At 39.6% G+C, this 25,099-nt stretch overlaps 2 protein-coding genes across 2 annotated transcripts in view; one reads left to right on the plus strand and one right to left on the minus strand.

Annotated features, from left to right (window-relative positions):
• The window catches only part of NID2 (nidogen 2), a 65,422-nt gene extending 60,900 nt beyond the window's left edge, over positions 1 to 4,522 (plus strand). Inside the window, exons 19-21 of the mRNA XM_070419667.1 lie at positions 573 to 696; positions 1,883 to 1,995; positions 2,305 to 4,522. Coding sequence (XP_070275768.1) covers positions 573 to 696; positions 1,883 to 1,995; positions 2,305 to 2,315 — 248 coding nt within the window. The 3' untranslated portion in view covers positions 2,316 to 4,522. The remainder of the gene's footprint in view (positions 1 to 572; positions 697 to 1,882; positions 1,996 to 2,304) is intronic.
• On the minus strand, positions 3,118 to 25,099 carry RTRAF (RNA transcription, translation and transport factor). Its single transcript, XM_070419680.1, has 8 exons — positions 24,946 to 25,099; positions 22,856 to 22,980; positions 17,117 to 17,216; positions 11,124 to 11,210; positions 8,433 to 8,521; positions 5,629 to 5,697; positions 3,566 to 3,614; positions 3,118 to 3,445 (listed from the first exon to the last, which is right to left on the minus strand). The coding sequence occupies exons 1-8, from the start codon at positions 25,004 to 25,006 to the stop codon at positions 3,291 to 3,293; spliced, it is 735 nt and encodes a 244-aa protein (XP_070275781.1). The 5' UTR covers positions 25,007 to 25,099; the 3' UTR covers positions 3,118 to 3,290.

Here is a 25,099-nt window from a genome sequence, read left to right on the forward strand (position 1 = left end):
CAGTTAACATTTTTTAAAGTATTTGAAATTTAAATCCAGGTCCCATAAGAAATGTGAAACTTGGAAATTTTTCACTTGTTTAGCTATGGCAAAATTTTCCCAGTTGGCTTCCTTTAAGTTGAAAAATAGAAGTCATGTTCCCCTTTAGTTACTTTTTATTTCTACCTAGAAACTAGTTAAAAGGCAATCTTGGCTATTATACATTACTTACAAAGTGCAAATATTTATCCAAATGTTATGTTTACACTTGAAATTAATTATAAAAAAGCTTCTCTCTAATGCCCTACTTTGGGAGAAACTTGGCTAAATTTCTGTAAAAGCAATCCTTTCTTCCAAAAAAGGAGTAAGAGTTTAAACTATTAAAAACTGCAATGTTATTAAACAATTTAAAGACTGGTAATAGAACAGAAAATTTTAGTTTTTAATTTGTATCACTGCAATGGGAATAAAATAGCTATTTCTTATTCTACCTTTCTTTAAGATGAAATCTATCAGCCACTATTATTTTTGGCAAGTTCCCTCTTCTCTCCCCCATGGCGTGAAAGTATCTTTTTTCCTCTTCATTTTCAAAGGAACCAAAAAACTGGAGTGTACACTGCCTGATGGAACTGGACGACATGTCATTCAAAACAACCTCAACTACCCTTTCAGCATTGTTAGCTATGCAGATCACTTCTACCACACGGACTGGAGGAGGTGAGCCTGACACATTCTGGATGAGCCTGAAAATGCAAACCGTTCTGGGGGATACATCGCTTGTTTCACCCAATGTTAGCTAGTGACTTCAGTAATTAAGCCCTCTACTGACGTTTTCATTCTGTTATCTTTATTAGTAGATAGCATCTTTTAAACGTTACCCAGAAATTTAACGGTAATGCTCACCTGTGGCTTAAAAGTGGCAGAACTATTAATAACTATCCAAAAAGAAAGCGCTTTAATCTAAATATGATCTTCAGAGTTGTAACTGGCCTAAGTGGCACCATGAAGTATATGATTTAAAATGACACTGTGGACTTACTAGTTATCTACCAGTTCTCCAAGGAGGAATTGGGGAACAGTAAAAAAATATATACAAGGTTGGTAAAAGTAGGTTTACAGTTGTTTGTGTGGAAAGACATGAGTTATTATTATAGTTTTAATTCAAAAGAATGTCACAGATCTACTTTGCCCACTCCTGTAGTATCTGAGCCCTTCTATCCTAAACCCTGTAATTTTGATTTAATTGATCTTGTATGGGGCCCAGGCATCAGTATTTTAACAGATCTTCATGATTCCAACACCCAGTTAGTGGTCCTCAAACGTCAGCGTGGATCAGAGTCATTCTGAGGGCTTATCCTATATAATAAAAGGCTAATATGCATATTGACCGAACGGCAGAATGACTGATCACTATGATGCGCACTGACCATCAGGGGACACTCAACACAGAAGCTGCCCTCTGGTGGTCAGTGCACTCCCACAGGAGAAGCACCACTCAGAAGCCAGGCTCACAGCTGGCCAGCGCAGCGGACCTTAGCTGTCAGTCAGACATCCCCCGAGAGCCCTAGACTGCAAGAGGGCACAGGCCGGGCTGAGGGACACCCACCCCTCCCCCGAGTGCACAAATTTTGTGCACCAGGCCCTCTAATTAAAACATATTACTGGGTCCTATATCCCAGAATTTGATTAAGTCTGAAGAAGGGCCCAAGAATTCACTTCACACTTCTACCAAGTTCCAGATGATGCTGGTCTGAGGACCACTTTGAGAACCACTGCTACAAACCTTCTGAATCTAAATGAGTCAAACTCATTTTGTTATATTAATTTAAAATATGTATTCTAAAAAGCTGTAGAGATTTTTCTCTTTTGAAACTTATGACTTCATGTTTCCTTTCTTTTTCAGGGATGGTATTATATCAGTCAATAGAGACAGTGGCCAGTTTACTGATGAGTATCTCCCAGAACAGCGATCTCATCTCTATGGGATAACTGCAGTCTACCCCTACTGCCCAGCAGGTAAACAACATGCTCAGGCTGCTCCTTTGGATTAGCAGGGGAGGGGAGGACAGATCTGGTAACTGATTACCCTTGGTCCTGATTCTGGCTGCTGCCTCTGACACTGCCACCAGTGAGAGCCACTTTGAGCTGGAAAAGTTAATGGCCAACCCATGGGGTGACCAGTTTTTACTACCTTAAGTCTACCTAGCTAAACTATACACAAAACAGGTCAGCCTATTAGGATATTTCTCCTTTAAAAAGACTTACGTTGCAACTCAGTTATAAAAAATACTCACGCACTGTCCTCTCCCACACTTTCCCTTACAGGAAGAAAATAAATATAGCATCCTAAAGGACTTGAGTTTACAATCAGATTCTGGACCCTAAAGAACATTTACTGCAAACAAAGGTGAAGAAAGTGAAAAAGGAATTGGCCATTAAAAGTTCTGGGACATACAAAATGGACATTTTCAGTGCAAAAAGACTAAGTATATTTTGTGAAAAGTTTATACCTCAATCTTTACTACTGTATTTTTAAAAACAAAAATTATTGCAAGTTTAAAAGAGGTAATAGAATTTTAATTGTTGATTATTAAAGCAACTTTTTATAAACATTTATGTCATATTTAAAAAGGTCAAATTCGTTCAACTAAGAACCAATTAGAAATATGTCAAGACCCTATATGAGTTCATTTTGGCCAAGAAATTAAAGCACAAATGACCAGTATAAAAATAAAACCCTAAAGATCATAAATTTGACACAGAGAAGGCTATGCAGAACTGATGGGAAAGAACCAACTTATTTATAGTTTCCCAACAAAAGTTCTAAGACTTAAAATATTTTTTACCTCTGCATTACTTCATTTCTATTTATATTAAAAGGTGCTAGAACATTTCAGTTTGTATTTCCTGTAAGTCCCTCTATAGAATAACCCACAGAAATTACTACATTTACAAATACCAAAGATGTATCAGTCCTCAAATTTTCTAGATTACTCTAATAAAATATTTTAAGTTTTCTTATGACTTTTTGAGGATGTGTATTGTTTCTATAACAAAGCTGGGTGTTGGCATGTACCTTAATTACAAAGGAAGAAACAGATTAATTATACATAAACATAACACATAGTCAAAAAAAAATCTGCTTTCCCAAACTTTATTAAAGAAAAAGCAATGATGGTAAATCTCTAAAACATAGTCAATTTTCTGGGACTCTTCCCTTGAAAATGTGATGTTTGATTTTGAAACACATACCACGGTGTGCATGGTTCCCAACTGTACTAAATAGGTGAGAGGCTGAAATCCTAACAGGTTCATCTTCCAACTTTCCCCAGTCTGTGGTCTGTCTTTGGATCAGCAATAATTGCCTGAACAGCTACTATGGCTTCATTAATTTTTGTCTGTAGCTCTCTGAGCTCTTCTATATGCAGCAATCGCAGAATTTGAGCAGCTTCATTAAGAACTGCATCTATTTATAAGAAACATAGCAAAATTAATAACTTTTATATTTCAGACCACTCACTTCCCCCAAAATGTTCACCAAGTTTCTAAAATATTTTGAATTAATCATCAAAACAAAATCACTTACCTCCTGTGTCAAATCCAAGAATATGCTTGTCTAAAGCAACAGGCAACCCCTTTAAAAAAAAAATGGACAAAATGAGGCGATAGTTAAGTATCACCTCTTTTCTTATCTAAAACTAAAGAGCAGCTAGCTATTATTTTAACCCTTTTAGTTACAGTAGCAAGGGGAATGAGAGTTCTCTTAAATTTGCATTTTGATGTTTGTTTTTCCCTACTATAACCGGTGAGGAAAGAATGGCCTTAAATAAAGTGGGAGGTTAATTCCATAACCCATCCAATCCTTTAAGACCAGGCATATAAAATAGCTCCTTTTTGCTGTAGTGCCCTGTCACTACTGCAGGGCTGCTATTATTCTGTTTTACCTACAGTAAGCAGCAGTGTACAGGGCAAATGGAATAGAACTACTTTTAATATCACTTTCCCGAGCACATTAATTTGTCTGCAAATTGCACAAACCTAAAACATAGTTTTTCAGCCAGAAATTTTAACAGATTATCTATATGCAATATATATAATTTAACTTTCAACAGTTCATTTTGAAGTTACTTTGAATAGAATCTAAACCATAGCGATACTTCAATGCTATCAATGCTAAGTTGTCACTACTCAATTCTTGCCTAATCCATTAAGGAAAATCTACCTAGGTTCGATCTGCTTCAAAATAGCTAATAAACACACTAGAAACAAACTGGTATGGAAACTCAGTGAGCAAAACTAAAGAGTAGAATTGTACTGTGCTAGGCTGTACCAGAGGCTCTCTTTCCCCTTTGTCTGCTCCAAAACCAAAAAATACCTCTGTGGCTGAAGATGACCACATGCTAGTTATGAACAGTTACAAACAAGAACACAACTGTAAAACTTCTCCACTGTATTATTATTTATAGCATGGAATCTTTTGAGATGACATTAAAACTAAGATTTATTTGGAGCACTGAGAATAAAACTAAATTTTACTTTGTAAAGAGCAGCAGTGATTTGGCTCTGTCCTTATTTGCACTGCCTTCCAAACCATAGCTTTACTGAATGAATTTACTCTCTGTTTATAGTGTGGGAGAAATAGGCTGACCTTTAACACAATTTCCAGTGGCTGGATTCACACATAATTAATAAGCCAGTAAGAACCTTTAAAAGAAACTGTCTTTTAGAGGGAGTACACTTACCTGGCATCAATAACCTTTTAATAGAGGACAAATGACATTGGGGAACTGAGGGAGGCAAAAAAAAAAAAAAAGGACCAGGGTTCAGGATGGTGGTTGTACCAAAGGCTGTCGCTGCAACATCTGTACAGCAGGAAGGGAGCATTACCAGGCAGCTGCTGCTAACCCGTGAGGACATTCTCTATATTGCCCCGTAGTCAATGAGACTTTTGGGACATTTAGATTTATGGTACAATTTATCTCAAAACTTCTCAGAATTATTAGATAGTTATGCTGTAGTTTTCTCATTCTACTAAGATGAGTTTTACTCACCTGTAACCTGAACCTCACACTCTAGTAGCCTCTCTATCCCCAATTCACCTAGTCATCAACCAGCTCATGTAAACCACCACATACGAATCCTTGTCTCAACCACGTATCCGCTAGGTGACCTTATGCAAGTTACTTAGGTTTTATGCTAGCAAATAGAAAAGGTAAAATGAGATTTCTCTGAAGAAACAAAAGAACAAATGTAGGATTTAGGTCAAAAAGAAAAATATTAAGAGAGGTTGTGTCCTGTTCCCCAGCAATTAGTCAAAATAACCCAGTATTTTTCACAAGTGCACATTCCTTTAAATAAACTTCAACTAGGTAGATGCAGTGGTTTACACTGGTAGACTGGATGTGCCATTGGCAGCTTCTCTAAGGTGTGAAGGGAGATAAACATGAGTTCATTTTTCACTCAAAATGGTTAGACACAATTTGCTTAGAAACCACATTCAATCCCCTTGAAGTAAGCTATCCTTTCTCTGGGCAGTTCTAACACAGAATGGATATCTTAAGCAGTAACATGCAGAGTTTAAACCCATGACAACACTAGAAGAAACTTTCATTAATAATTACTTTAGATTTTACTTAAAAAAATACATACCTCTTTTGCTTGATTTGCTTTAGCAACTGCATCCTGTGTCAGGCGTTCCTGGACCAAAATGCGAATTGCCTAAGAAACCCAAAAATACTGTTTTTAGTTTTCACTGGCTGTTTGTCATTTTTTCTTCTCTGAGTCTAGATAAGAAGGATGCCCAGTTTGATCAAGTTAGGATGACCTAGTTCATTAACAAACTCCCCATTAAAAAAACATATTGTAATAAAAGTTCTCACATTTAATATTTAAAATGTGAAATGATACCCAAAACAATTTAAAACATTTTTTGAATAGGTAACTCATGTGTGCAGTAAAAAAATAAATAAATAAATAAATAAATAAATAACGACACATGGTTAAAAGTAGGTCTCCTTCCTTGTCCAAGCCTTAGCCAGCCCTCCAGAAGACAATCATTGTTACCAGATCCTTGGATTCTTATTAAAAGTACAAGCATACTCAGGCAAACATGTGCACACACATGCAATCTCTGACACGAAGGGTAGCACATCACATACACTGTCCTTGCTTTTTTCTCTTAATTATAGTAAAATGTTTTCAGGTCTTTCATAGAACATGTTTTTTTCATCACCAAGGAATTTTATTCCAGCAGTCTCAAGTGCATACATGCACTTGCATAAACTAAAAAAATAAGATTTTAAATGGAATTTTAACTAATGGATGACAATTACAATTCAAAAGTAAGTGAAAACTGGAAATTTTTTTAAATAATAAAAACAAATTAAATGCTACATTTGAGAAGAATTACTTAAACCAATCTTTAACAGTGATTGCAAATGTAAACAGTGTGGTGGTCAAACAGTTAATATATTGATTCTCACAGTTGGCAAATCTATGAAGATGTTTTCCATGTTGTTATGCATTGTTTGAATGATTCTTAAAATAACTCAAAGGACAATCATACAACTAGGATTAGAATTTTATTAAACTTATGATTATAGCTAACTTTTACTTTTTCCCATTGGGTGTTTAAAGTATAACAAAGAGAACCTCCAAAATGCTAAATTGTCTTTCTCCTCCCAGTTTATGATTAAAGCTGATGTGAATACTGTAGAACTGTTCCAAATAATTTACATAATTGCCTAGGTAAGGAACAAGCCTTTGAAAGGGCTAAATTTCACTAAATACAACTTTTTGTCTCTTGACATCCAATCTGAGTTGAGAAAATCCAAGTTGACATTCAGAGTCAGCACACAGAATAATAATCTAGGAACAGAATAGTCTTTCCCTTGTTACAACTGCCATTTATTACATACAATTCTAAATAGTAGAATAAATTAATCTAATAATAGAATTAAAAAATAGAGTAAGGCTTAATCCTTCTTATGGGTAGAGTGAAATTTATTTAATTCACTGCAAAGCAATTTAAAAGTAATTTACATGTGCAAGGTGTAGATTTTTATGAGAAACTAAAACTTTAATCAAACTAAAATAATGTCCAAGTCTGGTATTGTAAGTACCACTCCCCTCTCCAGGAGATCCCCACTATACTGTCACAATTACTTAGCATAAATTTTCTGAAATACGAGTATATTTTTCCTGTCAGAAATAAGAGACCTTTTTCAGACTACTGGAATCCCTGAAGTGGAGGTATGAACTAAGGGCCTATCTAGGAAGGGTGACTTGGAAGACAGAAACATTTTTTTCTTCCTCAAAGACATTTTGGAATATGTACTTTTGGCCAAATTCACCATTACTAATTTGGCATATTCCATTATCTTAATGAATAGGGCGATTTAGGAAATATAGAAACGACAAGGTCAGAATGCCTACATTAAAATCCTGGCTCTATCATTTTTTGTGTCATCTTGGACATTTATTCTCTTTAAGTCTACTTCTTCATATACATATTAAAAAGAAAGACATTAGCATCTACCTCTAGGATGCTGGGGAGGATTGGATGAAATCATCTTTGCAAAAGGATGTAAACAAAATGGCAGGCACATAGTAAACACTCTTTGATATTAGCTGTTATTAGATCACCTAAAACAGATGAAATCTGCTTTGTGTGCCGCATTCCTCCACATTTTAGTCATCAACCATAAATTTAAATATAAAAAAGTTGATTTTCATTTTATTTTATTTTTTTAAAATATATTTCATTGATTTTCTACAGAGAGGAAGGGAGAGAGACAGAGAGTTAGAAACATCGATCAGCTGCCTCCTGCACATCTCCCACTGGGGATATGCCCGCAACCCAGGCACATGCCCTTGACCGGAATCGAACCTGGGACCCTTCAGTCCGCAGGCCGACGCTCTATCCACTGAGCCAAACCGGTTTCAGCAAGTTGATTTTTAAAAAATTGAGTTTAAATATCTATACTAATAAAAGGGTAATATGCTAATTAGAGCAGATGTCTTCCAGATGTCCACCTGGACGTCCAGCTGGACAAAGCCACAGCAGATGCGAGGCCTGGGGCTCAGGCAGTCGTGAGCCCCGGCAGCTGCGAGGCCTGGGGCTCAGGCCTCGCAGCTGCGGCAGTGGCAGCAGCAGCCGAGTGATGGGGGCGTCGCCTTCCCCTGATCAGCCCGGTCACCTCCCGCAGAGGGTGGCCAGACTGTGGCTTAGGCCCACTCCCCACCACAGGGAGCGGGCCTAAGCCGTCAGTAGGACATACCCTGAGGGCTCCTGAACTGTGAGAGGGGGCAGGCCGGGCTGAGGGATTCCCCAACCCCCCAGTGCACGAATTTTCGTGCACCAGGCCTCTAAGATACACACACACACACACACACACACACACACACACACACACACAAAAATATCTGTCAAGAATCAAGAATATGAAGCTGACCTTAAGCATTACCAGGTAATCATCATGACGCTGAATCTGAAGGAGGTTAGCCAAAGCCATTACACCAGCCTTAAAATCAGGATTATTAACTAGAAAAAATTTAAATGGAAACTTAGAGCTCTGCAAACATATAATTAGATATGTAAACATAAATTTACAAGAAACATTTTGAATTTTCCATTAACAACAAATCTCAATTTTTAAAACTTCTGACTGGAGCAGTGCAGGGGCATCAACAACTAGGCAAAATGATAAGATTAATGAATTTCTTACTAATCAGCCAAACTGAACAATCCAATAAATAACTAAATTAACTCATAACTTTTTCTGCAAGGCCCATTTATGCAGCACTTTTAATTAACATTTCTTTCCAAAGCTATTGATTTTAATACATAGACCCCTTCAATGGACAGTTTTCCCAAAACCTTTTCTCTAAGCAGCAGCTCTCGAGTGTCCAAGCAGCTTATTAATTCACAAGAATAACTCAAATTATAGGTCACAATGAATCAGTGAAAGAATTATTTAAAGTATTATTATAATGTAAGTAATTAGACTCTTTATACTTTCTAAAGCAGAATTACTAAAAGACATCTGGATTTAAATAATGAAAAATTTTACCACTTTCTCATAGTGTCACATTAGATTAGAAAAAATATTGTTACCAGGAAGCAAACAATCATCACCATGATTAAATACAAATAAAAATCTCCACACTACTATGAGAAGATCAAAGAAAAGCATTTCAATATTCAGATATTCAATTATAAGAGGAAGGAGACAGCACATTGTAACTGACAATAAAAAAAACCATAGAGAATAAAATATCCTCACAAATGCTGCCTGCATGAAGTATTTACTAAAACCAAGTAAACACAGACTTCATTTTAGAAAATAAAAATCATTTAGGAAACCAAAAATGTTGATCATTATTATGCATTTACATAGTCATCTCCCCTTATCCAAAGGAGATCCATTTCAAGACCCACACTGGATGCCTACAACTGGGACAGTACCTAACCCTTTATATACCATGTTTTATATGTATACTAGAGGCCCGGTGCACAAAAATTTGTGCACTCGGGGGAGAAGAGGGGGTCCCTCAGCCCGGCCTGTGCCCTCTCGCAGTCTGGGACCCCTCGGGAGATAACGACCTGCTGGCTTAGGCCTGCTCCTGAGTGGCAGAGGGCAGGCCCAATCCCTAGGTGCAGCCCCTGGTCGGGCTCAGAGCAGGGCTGATTGGGGAGTTGGGGCGCCGCCCCCTGTCATGCACAGAGCAGGGCGGATTGGGAGGCTGTGATGCCACCCTCAGTCACGCTCAGGGTAGGGCTGATTGGGGGGTTGGGGCACCGCCCCCTGTCACACTCAAGGCAGGGTCGATGGGGAGGTTGCGGCGCCACCCCCTGTCACACACAGAGCAGGGCCAATCAGGGGGTTGGGGCGCCACCACTGTCACACTCAGGGCAGGGCCGATGGGGAGGTTATGGCTCTACCCCGTCACACACAGAGCAGGGCCCGTGGTGGGGGGGGCAATTGGGGCACCACCCCCCTGTCACACACAGAGCAGGGCCGATCAGGGGGTTGGGACGCCACACCCTGTCACACACAGAGCCGCAGGGCGATCAGGGGGTTTGGGCGCTGCCCCCGTCATGCTGATCTGGTGCCAGGAGGCCTCGTGGCTCCGCTGATCCCTGTGCTGGGAGGCATATTACCCTTTTACTATATAGGATAGAGGCCTGGGGGCCGGCTGGTTTGCCCTGAAGGGTGTCCTGGATCAGGGTGGGGGTCCCCACTGGGGTGCCTGGCCAGCCTGGATGAGGGGATGATGGCTGTTTGCAGCTGGTCACACACCCTTCAGGGTGGGGGTCCCCACTGGGGTGCCTGGCCAGTCTGGGTGAGGGGCTGAGGACTGCTTTCAGGCTAGGGGTTTTGACTGAAGCTCCCAACCACTCCTTTTTTTCTTTTTTTTTTTCTTCTGGGCCAGCTTTAGCTCTGGCTCTAGCTCTGAGGCTTCCGCTGCTGGTTTGTTTGCCGTTCTATAATCGAAACAATGTATAACTTCAGCTCTGAGATCCCAGCCGGCTATATTTGTTAGAATGTTTCAAACTGCCAGCTCAGAGTCCGGCAAGTCAGGCGGGGAACGTTGCAGTCTGCAGTCACTGGAGCAAGCAAGCCTCATGTTCGCTTCCAGCTGCCTGGCTGCCGGCCGCCATATTGGCTGACAGTTAATTTGCATAAGGATACACTGATTAGCCAATCGGAAGGGTAGCGGTCGTACGCCAATTACCATTTTTCTCTTTTATTAGTGTAGATTTTGTTGTGTTGTGTTTTTTTAAGAAGCTTTTTACAGCTTCTCTTTGGCATATCCAAATTGCCAACATCATGTCTCATGTTTTGGGGCCATTAAGTAGCATAAAGGTTTCCTGAACACAAACACTGGGATACCATGACAATTGATCTGATAACCCAACGGAAACTAAGTGATTACAGTGTGGATATGCTGAGCAAAGGCCTGATTCATAAGCTAGGCAAAACAGTGCAAGACTTCACCATATTACTCAGAACGGTGTGCAATTTAAAGTGAATTGTTTATTTCTGAAATTTTTCATGTATTATTTTCAGAAAGCACTTGACCACAGGTATCTGAAAGCATGGAAAGTGAAAGTGCGAATAAAGAGGGTCTACTGTACTTACCATCCAAATTGATCAATGGCTCTGCATTTTTAGCTGCATTGTCAGCATTTTTTGTATTATCAGATACCGAGTCCTTATATTTTTCAGCTGAAAAATAGGCAAAAATGCAATTTGTAAAACTGCAACTTAAAACAAACATTGTTTATTTACTGAATCTGAGCCAAACTGGTTATTATAAAACAACTCATCCAATCAAAATTATTTTTGCTGTTTAATTAATCTAAAATGATTACTGAATCCTTACACAGGATCTTTTCAATAATATCTTTAAAAGTAATATATATCAAACATTATTTAAATCAAACATGTCAAACTCACAGCCCGTGGGCCGCATGCAGCCCACAATGAATACTTTTATGGAAGAAACGCAACTTAATTTTTATAATATCCTGTTATACATTATTAATAACGAACTACAACATTCAATAATGACTGATTACTATAATCATGTTGCATTCATTTTCCTTACACGCCTTACGTGCAGGCGCACCATTTCTCTCTACTAATACTCGCAGTGAATATTTTAGCAGCCAATTGCCACGTCATTAGTCTTGGACTGACTTGTTTGGTGTGTGCAACAGGAAATATTTTGCTTTTGGAGAACCAAATAAATAGATTTGCGTTACGCTTATTAATTTGTGCAGTTATTCAGTGTCTGGTAAGTTAATGTTCAAAAAAAATTATTAATTTTTATTAAAATGTCCTATCATTTTATGTTAACGATTACTCATTTATTTCAGCTCTTTGTATTCAGCATGTCTCTGTCGAAATAAACCTACGTTTCTATGAAAATTGAAGCTTTTGTTTTTTTGCGGCCCACATAAACTTAAATCTTGTTTATTTGGCCCATGTTAGTTAGCCTTTGAGTTTGACATGCTTAATCTAAATGCTTGCAAACAAAGTATGCTTTCAAGGCTTCCTCTACAACTTGTAGGGGTAAGGGTAAATTTAAGTTACGTGAGATTAAATGCAAACAAACTAAAAAGTAAGTTTCTTCCCAAATCTTTTGAAAGCTGTACATAGAACACAAAAACTTTTCTTTCTAAAAAAATCAGCACTTCAAATAATACACCATCATATACAAACCTAAACCTATTTTATGGAAACTTGAAAGCCAGAATTCCAAAGGTAGAGTTTGCAATTTTTACTTGAAAAATATTTAATATACTGAATGTAATGTCCAAATGCCATCTTTTGCTATAATGCTTAGATGATTTGCTATTGAAACGAGAGAAAACAAAAGCGTTAAGATTTAAATCAGACAGAAGATAGCTTACAGGAGCTCCCACTGGCCAAATCTGGGATAGCATAAACATCAAGATACACTGTTAGCCCTAACCGGTTTGGCTAGTGGATAGAGCGTCGGCCTGTGGACTGAGGGGTCCCAGGTTCGATTCCAGTCAGGGGCATGTACCTTGGTTGTGGGCACATCCCCAGTGGGGGTATGCAGGAGGCAGCTGATCGATGTTTCTCTCTCATTGATGTTTCTAGCTCTCTATCCCTCTCTGTAAAAAAAAATCAATAAAATATGTATTTTTTTAAAAAGATACACTATTAACAAAAAAAGATTGTAAGCCATTGAGTAAAATAAGAATCCACATATACAAACTAATCTAAATAAACAAACAAACTGGAAAGACAGGAAAAGTTCCTCATTAAAAAGCCAACAAGTAAATGTAGAAAGAATGATGGAATTACAAAAACATCATTTGGCAATCATCATCTGCATAATTGACTCAGATGAGACTCATCAAATGGAGCTAAACCTAGACGAAAAAGTTTGAGGAATAAAAGCATACTGACATTATCTCAAAGTATCTCCCAACAATAAACTTATTTATTACAAAGGGGAAATAGTAACTTTAGAATGGAGAAGCCTTAACCATGTGATCAAAGTAATAGCACCAGTAATAGGGACATATTACTAACACATGCCTCCTGATACCGTGCACTTAAAAGAACAAAACATCACTTCTGTGTTCTTAACAGAAGTACAAACCCTGACTCTAATCATGAGGAAACATCAGATACACCCAAACTGAGGAACAGTCAATAACCAGTTAACTGCCACACGTCCAAAACTGAAACCATCCCCACATAGACACTTATGACATACAAAGGGTTAAATAAATGCCAGTCTCATGAAGCACAAATAAAGAATGAGGAACTTTTCCAGATTATAGGAGACTAAAGAGACATAACAATGGAATGCAACACATGATCAAAGAATGCATTTTTGTTTTTGTATGAAGAATATTATTGAGCCCAGCCAGTGGTTGAGTGTTGACCTATGAACAAGTCAGGGTTCGATTCCCGGTCAGGGCATATGCCCAGGTTGTGGGCTCGATCCTTAGTGTGGGGCATGCAGGAGGCAGCCGATCAATGATTCTGTCTCATCATTGATGTTTCTCTCTCTCCCTCTCTGAAATCAATAAAAATATATTAACAACAAAAAAAAATATTGAGACAATTTATAAAATGTGAAGAACAGCTATATAGAAGAGTAGTGAATCAAAGTTTATTGCCCGATTTTGCTAACTATCCTGTAGTTATGTACATTTAGGAAATGCACATTAAAGTACTCAAAAGCAAAAGAGAACCACCTACAACTTAGTATCAAATGGTTTAGAAAAAATTATGTATGTATATTATATATAGAGAGAAGGACAAGGCAAATGAATTAAATGTTAATATTTACAGAATATGAGTACTAGAAAATTTGTTGTATTCTTGCAATTTTTTGTAAATCTTAAATTATGCCAAAAAAAAGTTAAAGAAAAATTTAAGTCTGATTTTAATCACTTTAACTGACAAGCTAACAAAAACCTTTAAAAGTACTAAAGCACAATACAAATTTATAATGGTTTCATCAAATAAGGACAAACATTTAAATAATTTAAAAGTCAAGAAGAATGCAAGGAGTTAATGTAAAACCACAAAAATACAACAGTGCCTTCTACTGATAAGGGACAGTACTACCACTTTAGCCCTTTTCCCCAAAAAGTCTGTTCTTACAATTCTGAATTTTAAGATTACACAAAAACTTGTTTTCTAGTTTAGACTTTTAATATACTTTTGATATAATTTACCTTTCAACTATAATTCAGCTAAAATTTCAAATAAAATTCAAGTATAAATTTCAATATAAAAAATTTACTTTGCCGAAACCGGTTTGGCTCAGTGGATAGAGCGTTGGCCTGCGGACTGAAGGGTCCCAGGTTCGATTCCGGTCAAGGGCATGTACCTGGGTTGCGGGCACATCCCCAGTGGGAGATGTGCAGGAGGCAGCTGATCAATGTTTCTCTCTCATCGATGTTTCTGACTATCTCTCTCCCTTCCTCTCTGTAAAAAATCAATAAAATATATTTTTAAAAAAAAATTTACTTTATTTCAGATCCAACATCAGTGTATTTCTTTTATTAATTAAAAAAATATCATGCTAGCCCAAGCTGGCATTGCTCAGTGGTTGAGCATGGACCTATGAGCCAGATCTGCAGGCTCAATTCCTAGTGTGGGGTGTGCAGGAGGCAGCTGATCAATGATTCTGTCTCATCATTGATGTCTCTCTTCCTCCTCCTCCATTCCTCTCTGAAATCAATAAAAATATATCTGATATCTATAGTTCCTGGTACATAGGTAATCTAAATTAAAGTATTATAAAAATGGACAAATGTGAAATAAATACAGTAAAAGTAAAGCAGAAATAAATTGAAATATGACTACAATTTCATTTGGAAATAGCTGACATACACTTTTGAAAAGCTGGAGAATACTCTGTTAGAAATTAACATAGAGTTACCACATCAAAGCAGAATAAAGACTTCCCTAAAGGTCCTAAAAATCAACTAATGCCACCAAGGCTTCTGATTACAACATTTATTCATATATATTTTCATTTTAAACTAAAATTCAAACTGGAAAAAAAAAAGGGTTGGAGCTTTTAATATTTCTGCCATAAAGTTTCTGAAATTTAAGTCTGGAGCTGGTTGGTGCTCTGTATTAGAATATGTGAACATTCAAATACTGTATTTGCCAAACATTAAAAGTCTTCTATTATATGCAAAGAAACAGAATCATGACTGCTCACTCCCTTCCAAAGATGCCCATATTCCCAATTCCTTAAACTATGAATGTTACCTTACATGGCAAAAGGACTTTGCAGATGTGATTAAATTAAGGATTATCCAGGTAGGCCCAATGTAATCACAGCACCCTTATAAGAGGGAGCAGGATGATCAGAGATGTGACAATGGAAATAGAGTTAAAGAAAGACTGAAGACACTATGCTGTTAGATTTGAAGATATCAAGGGACAACGTTAAGGAATACAGGCAATCTCCAGAAGATAGGAAAGACAAAGAAAGAAATGGATCTTGCCCTAGATTCCCGAAAAGAATCTGTCAACAACCTGACAGTAAAACAAATGGCTGGGCTTCTGACCTCCAAGACTGTAAAATAATAAACTGTGTTTAAAGTCACTGAGTTTGTGGTAATTTGTTACAACAGCAATAGGAAACTAATACAGGTACAGTACCATGTAGGAAGTAAAACTGAGTAAGAGCTTACAATTTAGTGGGGCAAATAAGACATAAGTCAAAATGGAAAGTGAATGACTTAAAAGGTATAGAGTTAAAAACTAAGAAAGTTCAGAAGGAAATGCTAATTGGTATTTGTGCTGGATCTTATAAGGATGAGCAGGATTTAGAATGTGTAGAGAATAGAGTGAAATGGCATATTAGTCAAAGGAATATGTAAGCCAAGAAATCGAGGAAGAAATAAAGAGATGTAAACAGGAGTCAGCATTAATCTAGTTTGGCTGGAATATCAAGCACATGAATACTGGCTGGACACCAGTTATCAAAGGCCTTGAATACCAGGCTAAGGAGCCTGGAGTCCCTTTTGGAGAAAAATGGAAAAGCAATGATGCTTCTGAATATAATAGGATGTGCTTTTTTGGAAACCAACCAGAGCATTCTAAAACAGATTTGTTTAAAAAAGTTAGCTTGATGGCCATGCTGATGAGAATAGAGGGTGATGCTAAGAGACCAGTATGAGAGAGATTATAATAATCTCAGTAGAAAATGATAAGGGACTGAATTAGGGCAATAGTAGTGGGAAGGCAGAACAGATATAATAGACATGGGAAAAAATAGATGGGAACAGGATGGCAAGAAAAGGGACTCAAAGATATCAAAAAGGCTTAAAAAAGCAATGATTAAGAGAACTAACTGAGAGCCGCATAAGAAGGAACAACACAAAACACAGAGGGTGGAGGTAAGACAAGATAATCGGATCTTGCATTTAGATATTGGCAGGCCTTTCAAAATGAAATGGTCTAATGAGAGGAAACGTTATTTTTTTTATAGATATTAGTATTTAAAAGCGTCCTATAAGTATCTGTAATAAAATGATTATTACATATAAATAATATATTTTGACCTATAATGTATATCAGCATTAGACATATGTTTCAGTCTCTTGTGAAATGACCTGCTGCAATCAACATTCTGAAATCCTATCAATTCTTGAACACTAACAATTGAACTTAAAAGGCTAAGGCTAAGGTACAGACTGTGAAAGATGAAAAATTTATTAATGTAATAAATACTACTTTTTCAGAAGGCATAAAAATGCTTTCTCCAGAAGACACCATTTCTAAATTCTAAAAAAAGACAAAACAAAAATCTAAATACCAATGAAAGACAGTACTTTTAACTTCTTATAATAATAAAAAGGCTCTAATTTTAGAAAAGAAAATTCTTTCCCAGACAATTTAGGAGTTAGGGGGGATGGGAGATGGGTATTAGACACAGAAGAATGGTTACCAAAAATTAAGTGTTTAAATAGATACTGAAAAGGAACATGAGGATATATAAAACTTAAAATGAACCAAAAGTAAAGACAAAGAAACAATCTGGTATTCCCTATATTTTTACACTCCTTTCCCAAATCCCCCCTCCTCTCTTTAAAACATACACTCCCCACAAAACATACCGTTATCTCCATATTCAAGTCTAACGGCTAAACCAAGAAGCCAGTCAATTGCTTCTTGTCGATATTGAATCTTGAAAGGACAGCTAACATCTGTGAGATACTGTTGAGAGAAAAAAGAAAATCACTTTCATTATTGCTATAAAGTCACAGAATCAAAAAATGATAAAATTAAAAGATACCTTAGTTTGGATCTCAAAGAATTTCTCATAACATTTAAGTGTACCACCTTAAGTGAAGTATTTCCATCATGCTTTTTGAAATTTTTCTTTTGCAGATTCCAGATTTAGAACAACTTCCTCATTGAATAGATAAAAAAATTGAGGTTAACACTTGCCAACATCTGGGACCTGAATCTAAACTTTCTGATTCCAGGTCTCAATACACATAGAGCAATTAAATAAAAAGGACTCTAAAAAGAAGAACATAAAAATAAAGCAAGAGATAGAATTTTTAGTTTGAGGAAATCTTCTGGAAGAAGCAAGGAGAAATAGCAAAAGATAAAAGCTAAGATGTATGAATTAATAAGTTGCTATTTAGACAAGAGAGCTCCAGAAAGATAGAAAATAATGCAAAGAATGTAGTGTTTTTAAAACCACTGGAAATAAATTTCTTAGATTTCATTAAACATAGAAGAAACAAAATGGAAGAGATTGGAGATTAAAAATGGCGGCAGACTAAGTGTATGCTTCACGGACATGCTCCCAGGAACAAACTGGTATTACAACTAAAATACTGAAAAACTTCCTGAATAATCTACGGAAAACTCGCAGGAGAACCCTGACAACCGAGAAGGCAAGTGGAGACAGCAAGTGGAGACAGCATAGAGACTGGTAGGAGGGATGGAGGTGCGAAAGGGCTGGCTGGGCGCCCATAGAACTGCAACTGAAGTCCCGGAGAGATATCTCAGCTGTGGGGGGTTGCCACTGAGAACTCTGGGTCTAATCCCTAAGATGCCCACCCCGCCGAGCAGAGAACACCAAAACTGAGGAGGGCACCCACATAACATCTGGCTGTGAAAAGCAGCAGGGTGCTGTCTGCCAGAGAGTAACAGCTGAAAATTTAGGCACCCTCTTAAAGGGCCAACGCACAAAATTCCCTGTGTAGCCACCCACCTTGTGCTCCGGCAGAGGGAGGGTGAAGTGGACTGGATCTGCAAGAGCAGAAGCCAGGACTGGGAACGGGATAGAGCTCAAAAGGCAGACATCCCATATCACTCAATCAGAAAACCAAAAAGAAAAAACAGGTGGAAAGCTTCAGTGTGCTGTGGAACAACGTGAAACTTAACAATATAAGAACAGCAAATGTGCCAGAAGAGGCAGAACGGGAGAAAGGCATAGAGGAGGTGTTTGAAGAAATAATGGCAGAAAACTTCCCTAACCTGGTAAAGGAAAAAGGCACAAGTTTAGGAGGCACAGAGAACCCCAAACAAGAACTCAAATAGGCCCACGCCCAGACACATCATAATTAAAATGCCAAAAATTAAAGACAAAGAGAGAATCTTAAAAGCAGCAAGAGAAAATTGTTACCTATAAAGGAGTTCCATAAGGCTGACACCAGAAATTTCTCATCCGAAACTCTATAGGCCAGAAGGGAATGGCATGAAGTACTGATTAGCCAGACTCATCAAGAAACAAAGAGAGAGGACCCAAATAAATAAAATCAGAAACGAAAGTGGAGGAGTAACCACTGACACCACAGAAATATAAAGGATTATAAGAAAATACTATGAACAACAAGCTGGACAATGTGGAAAAAATGGACAAATTCCTAGGAAAATACAATCTCCCAAAACTGAAACGGGAAAAATGAAAAAACCTGAATAGGCCAATAACAACTGATGAAATAGAAGCAGTTATCATAATACTCCCACCAAACAAAAGCCCAGGTCCGGATGGCTTCACAGGGGAGTTCTACCAAACATTCAAGGAAGAACTAACACCTACACTCCTCAAACTATTTCAGAAAATCCAAGAGAAAGGAACACTTCCAAACTCTTTTTATGAGGCCAGCATTATCCTAATTCCCTAACCAGATAAAGACATTACAAAGAAAGAGAATTAAAGGCCAATATCCCTGATGGACATAGATGCTAAAATCCTCAACAAAATATTAGAAAACTGTATCCAGCAATATATTAAAAAGATCATACACCATAATCAAGTGGGATTTATTTCAGGGATGCAAGGCTGGTACAATATTCGCAAATCAATAAACGTGATACATCACAAAAACAAATTGAAAGACAAAAATCACATGATCATATCAACAGATGCAGAAAAGGCATTCAGCAAAATCCAACATCCATTTTTGAAAAAACTCTCAGCAAAGTGGGAATAGAGGGAGCATATCTCAACATGATAAAGGCCATCTATGACAAACCTACAGCCAACATCATACTTAATGGGCAAAAACTAAAACCATTTCCTGTAAGAACAGGAACAAGATAGGGATGCCCACTTTCACCCCACCTGCTCGACATAGTACTGGATGTGCTAGCCATAGCGATCACAAGAAGAAGAAATAAAAGGCATCCAAATTGGAAAAGAAGTAAAATTGTCATTATTCGCAGATGACATGATATTGTACATAGAAAACCCTAAAGACTCCATAAAAAAACTACTAGACTTAATAATGAATTCGTGAATGCTTACTTTAAACAGCTTGATGGAGAAAATTGTGGCTAAAAAATTCACATTTATGGCCACTTTGCTTTGGCCCAGGAAAATCCCCAAGAAGGCTGCTTTTTTATTCTTTTAAATCTTTTTAAAAATATATATATTCTTATTGATTTCAGAGAGGAAGGTAGAGGAAGAGAGGTAGAAACATCAATGAGAGAGAATCATTGATTGGCTGCCTTCCGCACTCCCCACACTGGGGATTGAGCCCACAACCCAGGCAGGTGTCCTTGACCAGAATCAAACCCAAGACCCTTCAGTCCTCAAGCTGATGCTCTCTATGCACTGAGCCAAACCAGCTAGAGCCAGAAATTTTTTATATAGTAGTCCCCCATTATCTGCAGGGACTATGTTCCAAGACACTCAGTGGGTTCCTAAAACCTCAGATAATGCCAAACCCTACAAATATATATACAGTGGGGCCTTGACTTACGAGTTTAATTCGTTCCGTGACCGAGCTCGTAACTCAAATTACTCGTATGTCAAATCAAAAAGTGAACGAGACACGTGATGCTGGGCTGATGTTGTGGCGTTCACTGTGACGTTCGCTGCGTCAACTAGCGGTGGGGTATCTGAAGCTGGCTCATAACCCGAATTTTAGCTCGCAATTCAAAGCAAAAAATCGGCCGAGAGACGACTCATATCTCGAAAAACTTGTTAGTCGGGACACTCGTAAGTCAAGGCCCCACTGTATATATGTGTATGTGTGTATATGTGTGTGTGTGTGTGTGTGTGTGTGTGTGTGTATTACACCTATGATAGTTTAATTCATAAATTAAGTACAGTAAGAGATTAACAATAGAACAACTACAACATTACTGCAAAAAAAGTTATGTGAATGTGATTTCCCTCAAAATCTTACACTGTATCCTCTTCTTGTGATGATGTGAAAGGATACAATGCCTATATGAGATGAAGTGAGATAAGTGACATAGACATTCTGATGTAGCATTAGGCTACCACTGACCTTCTGTCAATTAAGGGTTACTTGAACACAAGCACTGTGATACCATGACAGTTGATCTAGATAATGGAGATAGCCAGTAAGTGAATAATGGGTGAATAAGTATATACAGCATGGTTATGCTGGAAAAAGAGATGATTTACCTCTGGGATAGGGCAGAACATCACAAGATGTCACCATGATACTCATAATAGTGTGCAATTTAAAATTAATGGATTATTGCTGGAATTATCCATTTAATATTTTCAGAAAGTGGTTGACTGTGAGTAACTGAAACCTTGAAAAGTGAAACCACAGATAAGAGGGGACTACTGTATTCTTCAAATACCCTCTGTATGGGAAACTTTGTATACAGTTTTATACACATGAATTGGCTGAAAATAAGGTGATATAACTATAAAATCTTAATATATTTCAAAATTTAAAGAAGCCTATAAAAATTTTCAAAAAAACTTTTTAGGAGCAAAGGAAAATAACCTAGTAGTAGCAATAACAGTAATAGAGGCAGTGGAATAAGCATATAGCATTTGCTTAGCATTTGCTGTGGGCCAGGCACTCTGTAAACAGGTATATTATAACTGATTAACAACACAAGCCACCACTATGAAAAAGGTACCACTGTTATCCCCATTTTCTGCAAAAGTGTTGTTAAAATTAAACTAAGTCAATGTAAAAATTATTCTAGCCACAAAAATAAGGGATACATTCAGGGCCTTTTAGGATTATTTCTATTGTACACAACAAGGGACATGTGTGTACGATAAATATAATCATAAATAGGACAATCTTCGTTTTCAAGCATATCGATGTCTCATCCATACTAACAAAAGGGTAATATGCAAATTGGTCACAACACCCTCACATTCATGACCAGATTGCTAATTAGCCACAACCAGTATGCACATTGAACATTACTCCAACACACAAGATGGCCGCCCCCTAGTGGTCAAAGATGGCCACCACAAGATGGCCTGCAGGGGAGGGCAGTTGGCGGTGACCAGGCCGGCAGGGGAGGGCAGTTGGGGGCAACCGGGCCAGCAGGGGAGGGCAGTTGGGGGCGACCGGGCCAGCAGGGGAGGGCAGTTGGAGGCTATCGGCCGGCAGGGGAACAGTTAGGCGTCAATTGGGCTGGCAGGGGAGTGGTTAGGGGGTGATCAGGCTGTCAGGCAGAAGCGGTTGGAGGCAATCAGCAGGCAGGCAGGTGAGTGGTTAGGAGCCAGCAGTCCTGGATTGTGAGAGGGATGTCTGACTGCCCACTGTGATCGGGCCTAATCGGTTCCCAGATTGGAGAGGGTGCAGGCTTGGCTGAGGGACATTCCGCGCCCCACCCCTGCCAGTGCACAAATTTCATGCACTGGGCCTCTAGTTTATCTATATAAACAGGGAATATGTAATTAGCCGAGCATCACGACCGCTCAGAAGGAGCTGCGTGGGTACATGGGCGGGAGAAGACTGTGTGCCACCCCCACCCCAGTGTCCGCAGGGAGGCTGGGGCTGGGGGCAGGCCAGAGTGGAGACACCACACACAAGAGGCTGGGGCTGGGGGCGGGCCCGAGTGGAGACACAACACACAGGAGCGCCTGCCCCCACCCCAGCAGAACACAACACGGCAGCGGGGGCAGTGCTCAGAGCAGCCACTGCGCAGCTTGGAGCTATGTGGGTCAGGCGTGGGTCCAGGCCCCCCACCGGGTGCCTCCTCACATGGCGGGAGGCGGGGCGCCTCCTCACGCAATTTCAATTGCATGCTGGGCCCCTAGTTTTAATATAAGTATACTGCTACATTTTTAGTCTACTGTAGAAATTCTTATTTTGGCCATTTTTTACCATTTATAGAATATGTGTACTGGTATATCACTGTTTATTTAAGAAACCTCACAATGTTTCCAGACAAAAATATTTCTATCTAATACTGAAAGCTTGGTAGAAAGAGGGAATATAATTTACTCTAAAAATAAAAGAAAAGTAGAATCCTGAAATCCAGCATTCTAACACTGATCATTATTTTTATTTGAAAAGAACAAAGTAATTTGAAGCATGTCTGTCTTCACATAATTTTTAGAAAAGCTCTCTGTACTTTTATTTTACTTTCGAATTCATTACCTTTTCAAAGAACTTGGGCCAGTCACTGCTGTGGATGTTTCTTAAATTACCTCTGTCTTCAATCTTGTAGTGTCTGATTTTCTGGTCTTCAAGCCAAACAATAAAGTTTCTAAATTCTGTTTCATCTGCAACAAAAAAACACCATATAAATTACTAGGAGCACTTCCTTCACCTCCAATAAGTGGTTTTGTGGAACTTTCAACTCCAAAAACAAGAAGTTAATTGAGCTGCTCAAAGTAGAGGTTTAAAGTGCAGACTTTGGGTCAACAGATTAAAAAATGTTCTGCTCATATCTTGGATTAAATTCAAATTCTGGTGCCAGACACTTAGTGGTTGTGTAAACTTGGGCTCACCACCTTAATTTTCTCTGCCTCAGGTTCTTGAGTTACAAGATGGGGGCAATAATAGGGCTTACCTTATAGAGCTGTTATGAAAATTAAACGAAATAAGATTAAAAATGTCTGGTAGATAGTTTTGGCTACTTCAGTGTTATTATTCCAGTTCCTTTGGAGAGAGGGACGGGGCAAGGTTCAATGTGCAGCAAAGTAATAATAAAGCAAATGATGCCCTAACCCAGCCGTGGGCAAACTACGGCCCGCGGGCCGGATCGTTTGAAATGAATAAAACTAAAAAAAAAAAAAAAAAGACCGTACCCTTTTATGTAATGATGTTTACTTTGAATTTATATTAGTTCACACAAACACTCCATCCATGCTTTTGTTCCGGCCCTCCGGTCCAGTTTAAGAACCCATTGTGGCCCTCGAGTCAGAAAGTTTGCCCACCCCTGCAACCGGTTTGGTTCAGTGGATAGAGCGTCGGCCTGCGGACTGAGGGGTCCCGGGTTCGATTCCGGTCAAGGGCATGTACCTTGGTTGCAGGCACATCCCCAGTAGGGGGTGTGCAGGAGGCAGCTGATCGATGTTTCTCTCTCATCGATGTTTCTAACTCTCTATCCCTCTCCCTTCCTCTCTGTAAAAAAAATCAATAAAATATTTTTTTAAAAAAATAAAGCAAATGACAAAATAAAAAGAGGATACCGTTGTCACTGTTACAGCACATTAAGTGCACACACGAGAAACTACATGTTGTTTCATGTAATCCTTCCACACGCTTTTGAGGTAATAGCCCCCCTTCACAGATGAGAAAAACTGAGGCTCAAATCCTGACCGAAACTCTATTGCCACCGACCCTTTTTTTGTTAAATAAAAGGCAAGACAGAAAAACAAGACTCTCTTCAATTGATATGCTTCTATGGAGAGCAACAAGACACTGTTACTCCTGCTGAGAAACTATTTTCTCTCTCAAAGTCCAGCTCCCACTGTGAAGTCCGGAGGCCTAACTACACCAGGAACGGTCTGAGGCTCGCAGGCCGTGCACCTGGGCCCCTTCCGGGCTGTGCTGGGCGGCAGTCAGGGAGCCGTGGGTGGCCATGCCAACGCCTCAACACGTTTTAATGCTGGAAAACCCAAACGCCTTCGTATTTACAACCCAGCCACCCCGTTCACCTGCTGTCAACCTTCTCGTACGACCCACACCAGGGAATTGGCCCGTCACTGCATCGCTCACTCCAACGCCATCGGTCCCGGTCCGGTCCGGTCCGGGACGGGCTGGGTGGGCTCCGGGTGCCCCCACACCCACCCTCGCCCAGCAGTTCCCGGCGGGCAGGGAACTGGTCTCCAAATTACTCAGCATCTTCCTCAGCTCCCAGCTCGGCGGGGCCCACAGCAGGTGCTCAAGGTGCCGCCCCACCACCCGGAAGCCGTGGAGTTGAAGGACCAAGTGAGAAAGCGAGTCTCTCTCTATAGTGCGCTGGGGGCTGGGGGCGGGGGGCGGGGGTCATGTTGGGAGTTTAGCAAGTGCAGAAAGTGACGGGGCCGAGTGGGGGAGGGGGGGGAAGGGGGCTCCGAAGCCCGGGCGTGGCCGGGGGTCGGAAAACAGAGGTGCTTGGAGGCCGGGAGGACCGCGCGGCCCTGCGGCCCCGGGGAGACGGCCGCGGAGGGTCCGGGGAGGGAGCCCAGCCCGGGTCGGACGCCGAAGAGCGCGCCGGCAGCGGGGTCCCGGGCCGCGGGGCGGGCCGGCCGGCGCCTCACCTTTGCAGTTGAAGCCGGCGGGGTTGTGGTAGTCGAGGGCCGTCAGCTTGCGGCGGAACATGGTCCCGACTTCCCGCTCGGTCCCCCGGGCTCCGGCCGGGAGAGGAGAGAGGCGAGGAGCGGCTGGCGGCGAAGCTCCCGGCGACGCGGCGAG

Source organism: Myotis yumanensis, unplaced genomic scaffold, assembly GCF_028538775.1.
Source record: "Myotis yumanensis isolate MYYU_CA2020_CCGP unplaced genomic scaffold, mMyoYum1.0.hap1 SCAF_1, whole genome shotgun sequence".
Lineage (NCBI taxonomy): Eukaryota > Metazoa > Chordata > Mammalia > Chiroptera > Vespertilionidae > Myotis > Myotis yumanensis.

Excerpts from the sequence above, each read along its gene's own strand:
- RTRAF (XM_070419680.1), bottom strand. The coding sequence starts at position 25,006 with ATGTTCCGCCGCAAGCTGACGGCCCTCGACTACCACAACCCCGCCGGC. Across the intron at positions 8,522-11,123 it reads GCCATTGATCAATTTGGATG|TTAATAATCCTGATTTTAAG; the intron begins GTAAGTACAGTA and ends AATTTTTTCTAG. Across the intron at positions 5,698-8,432 it reads ATTACCTGGTAATGCTTAAG|GCAATTCGCATTTTGGTCCA; the intron begins GTCAGCTTCATA and ends TGGGTTTCTTAG.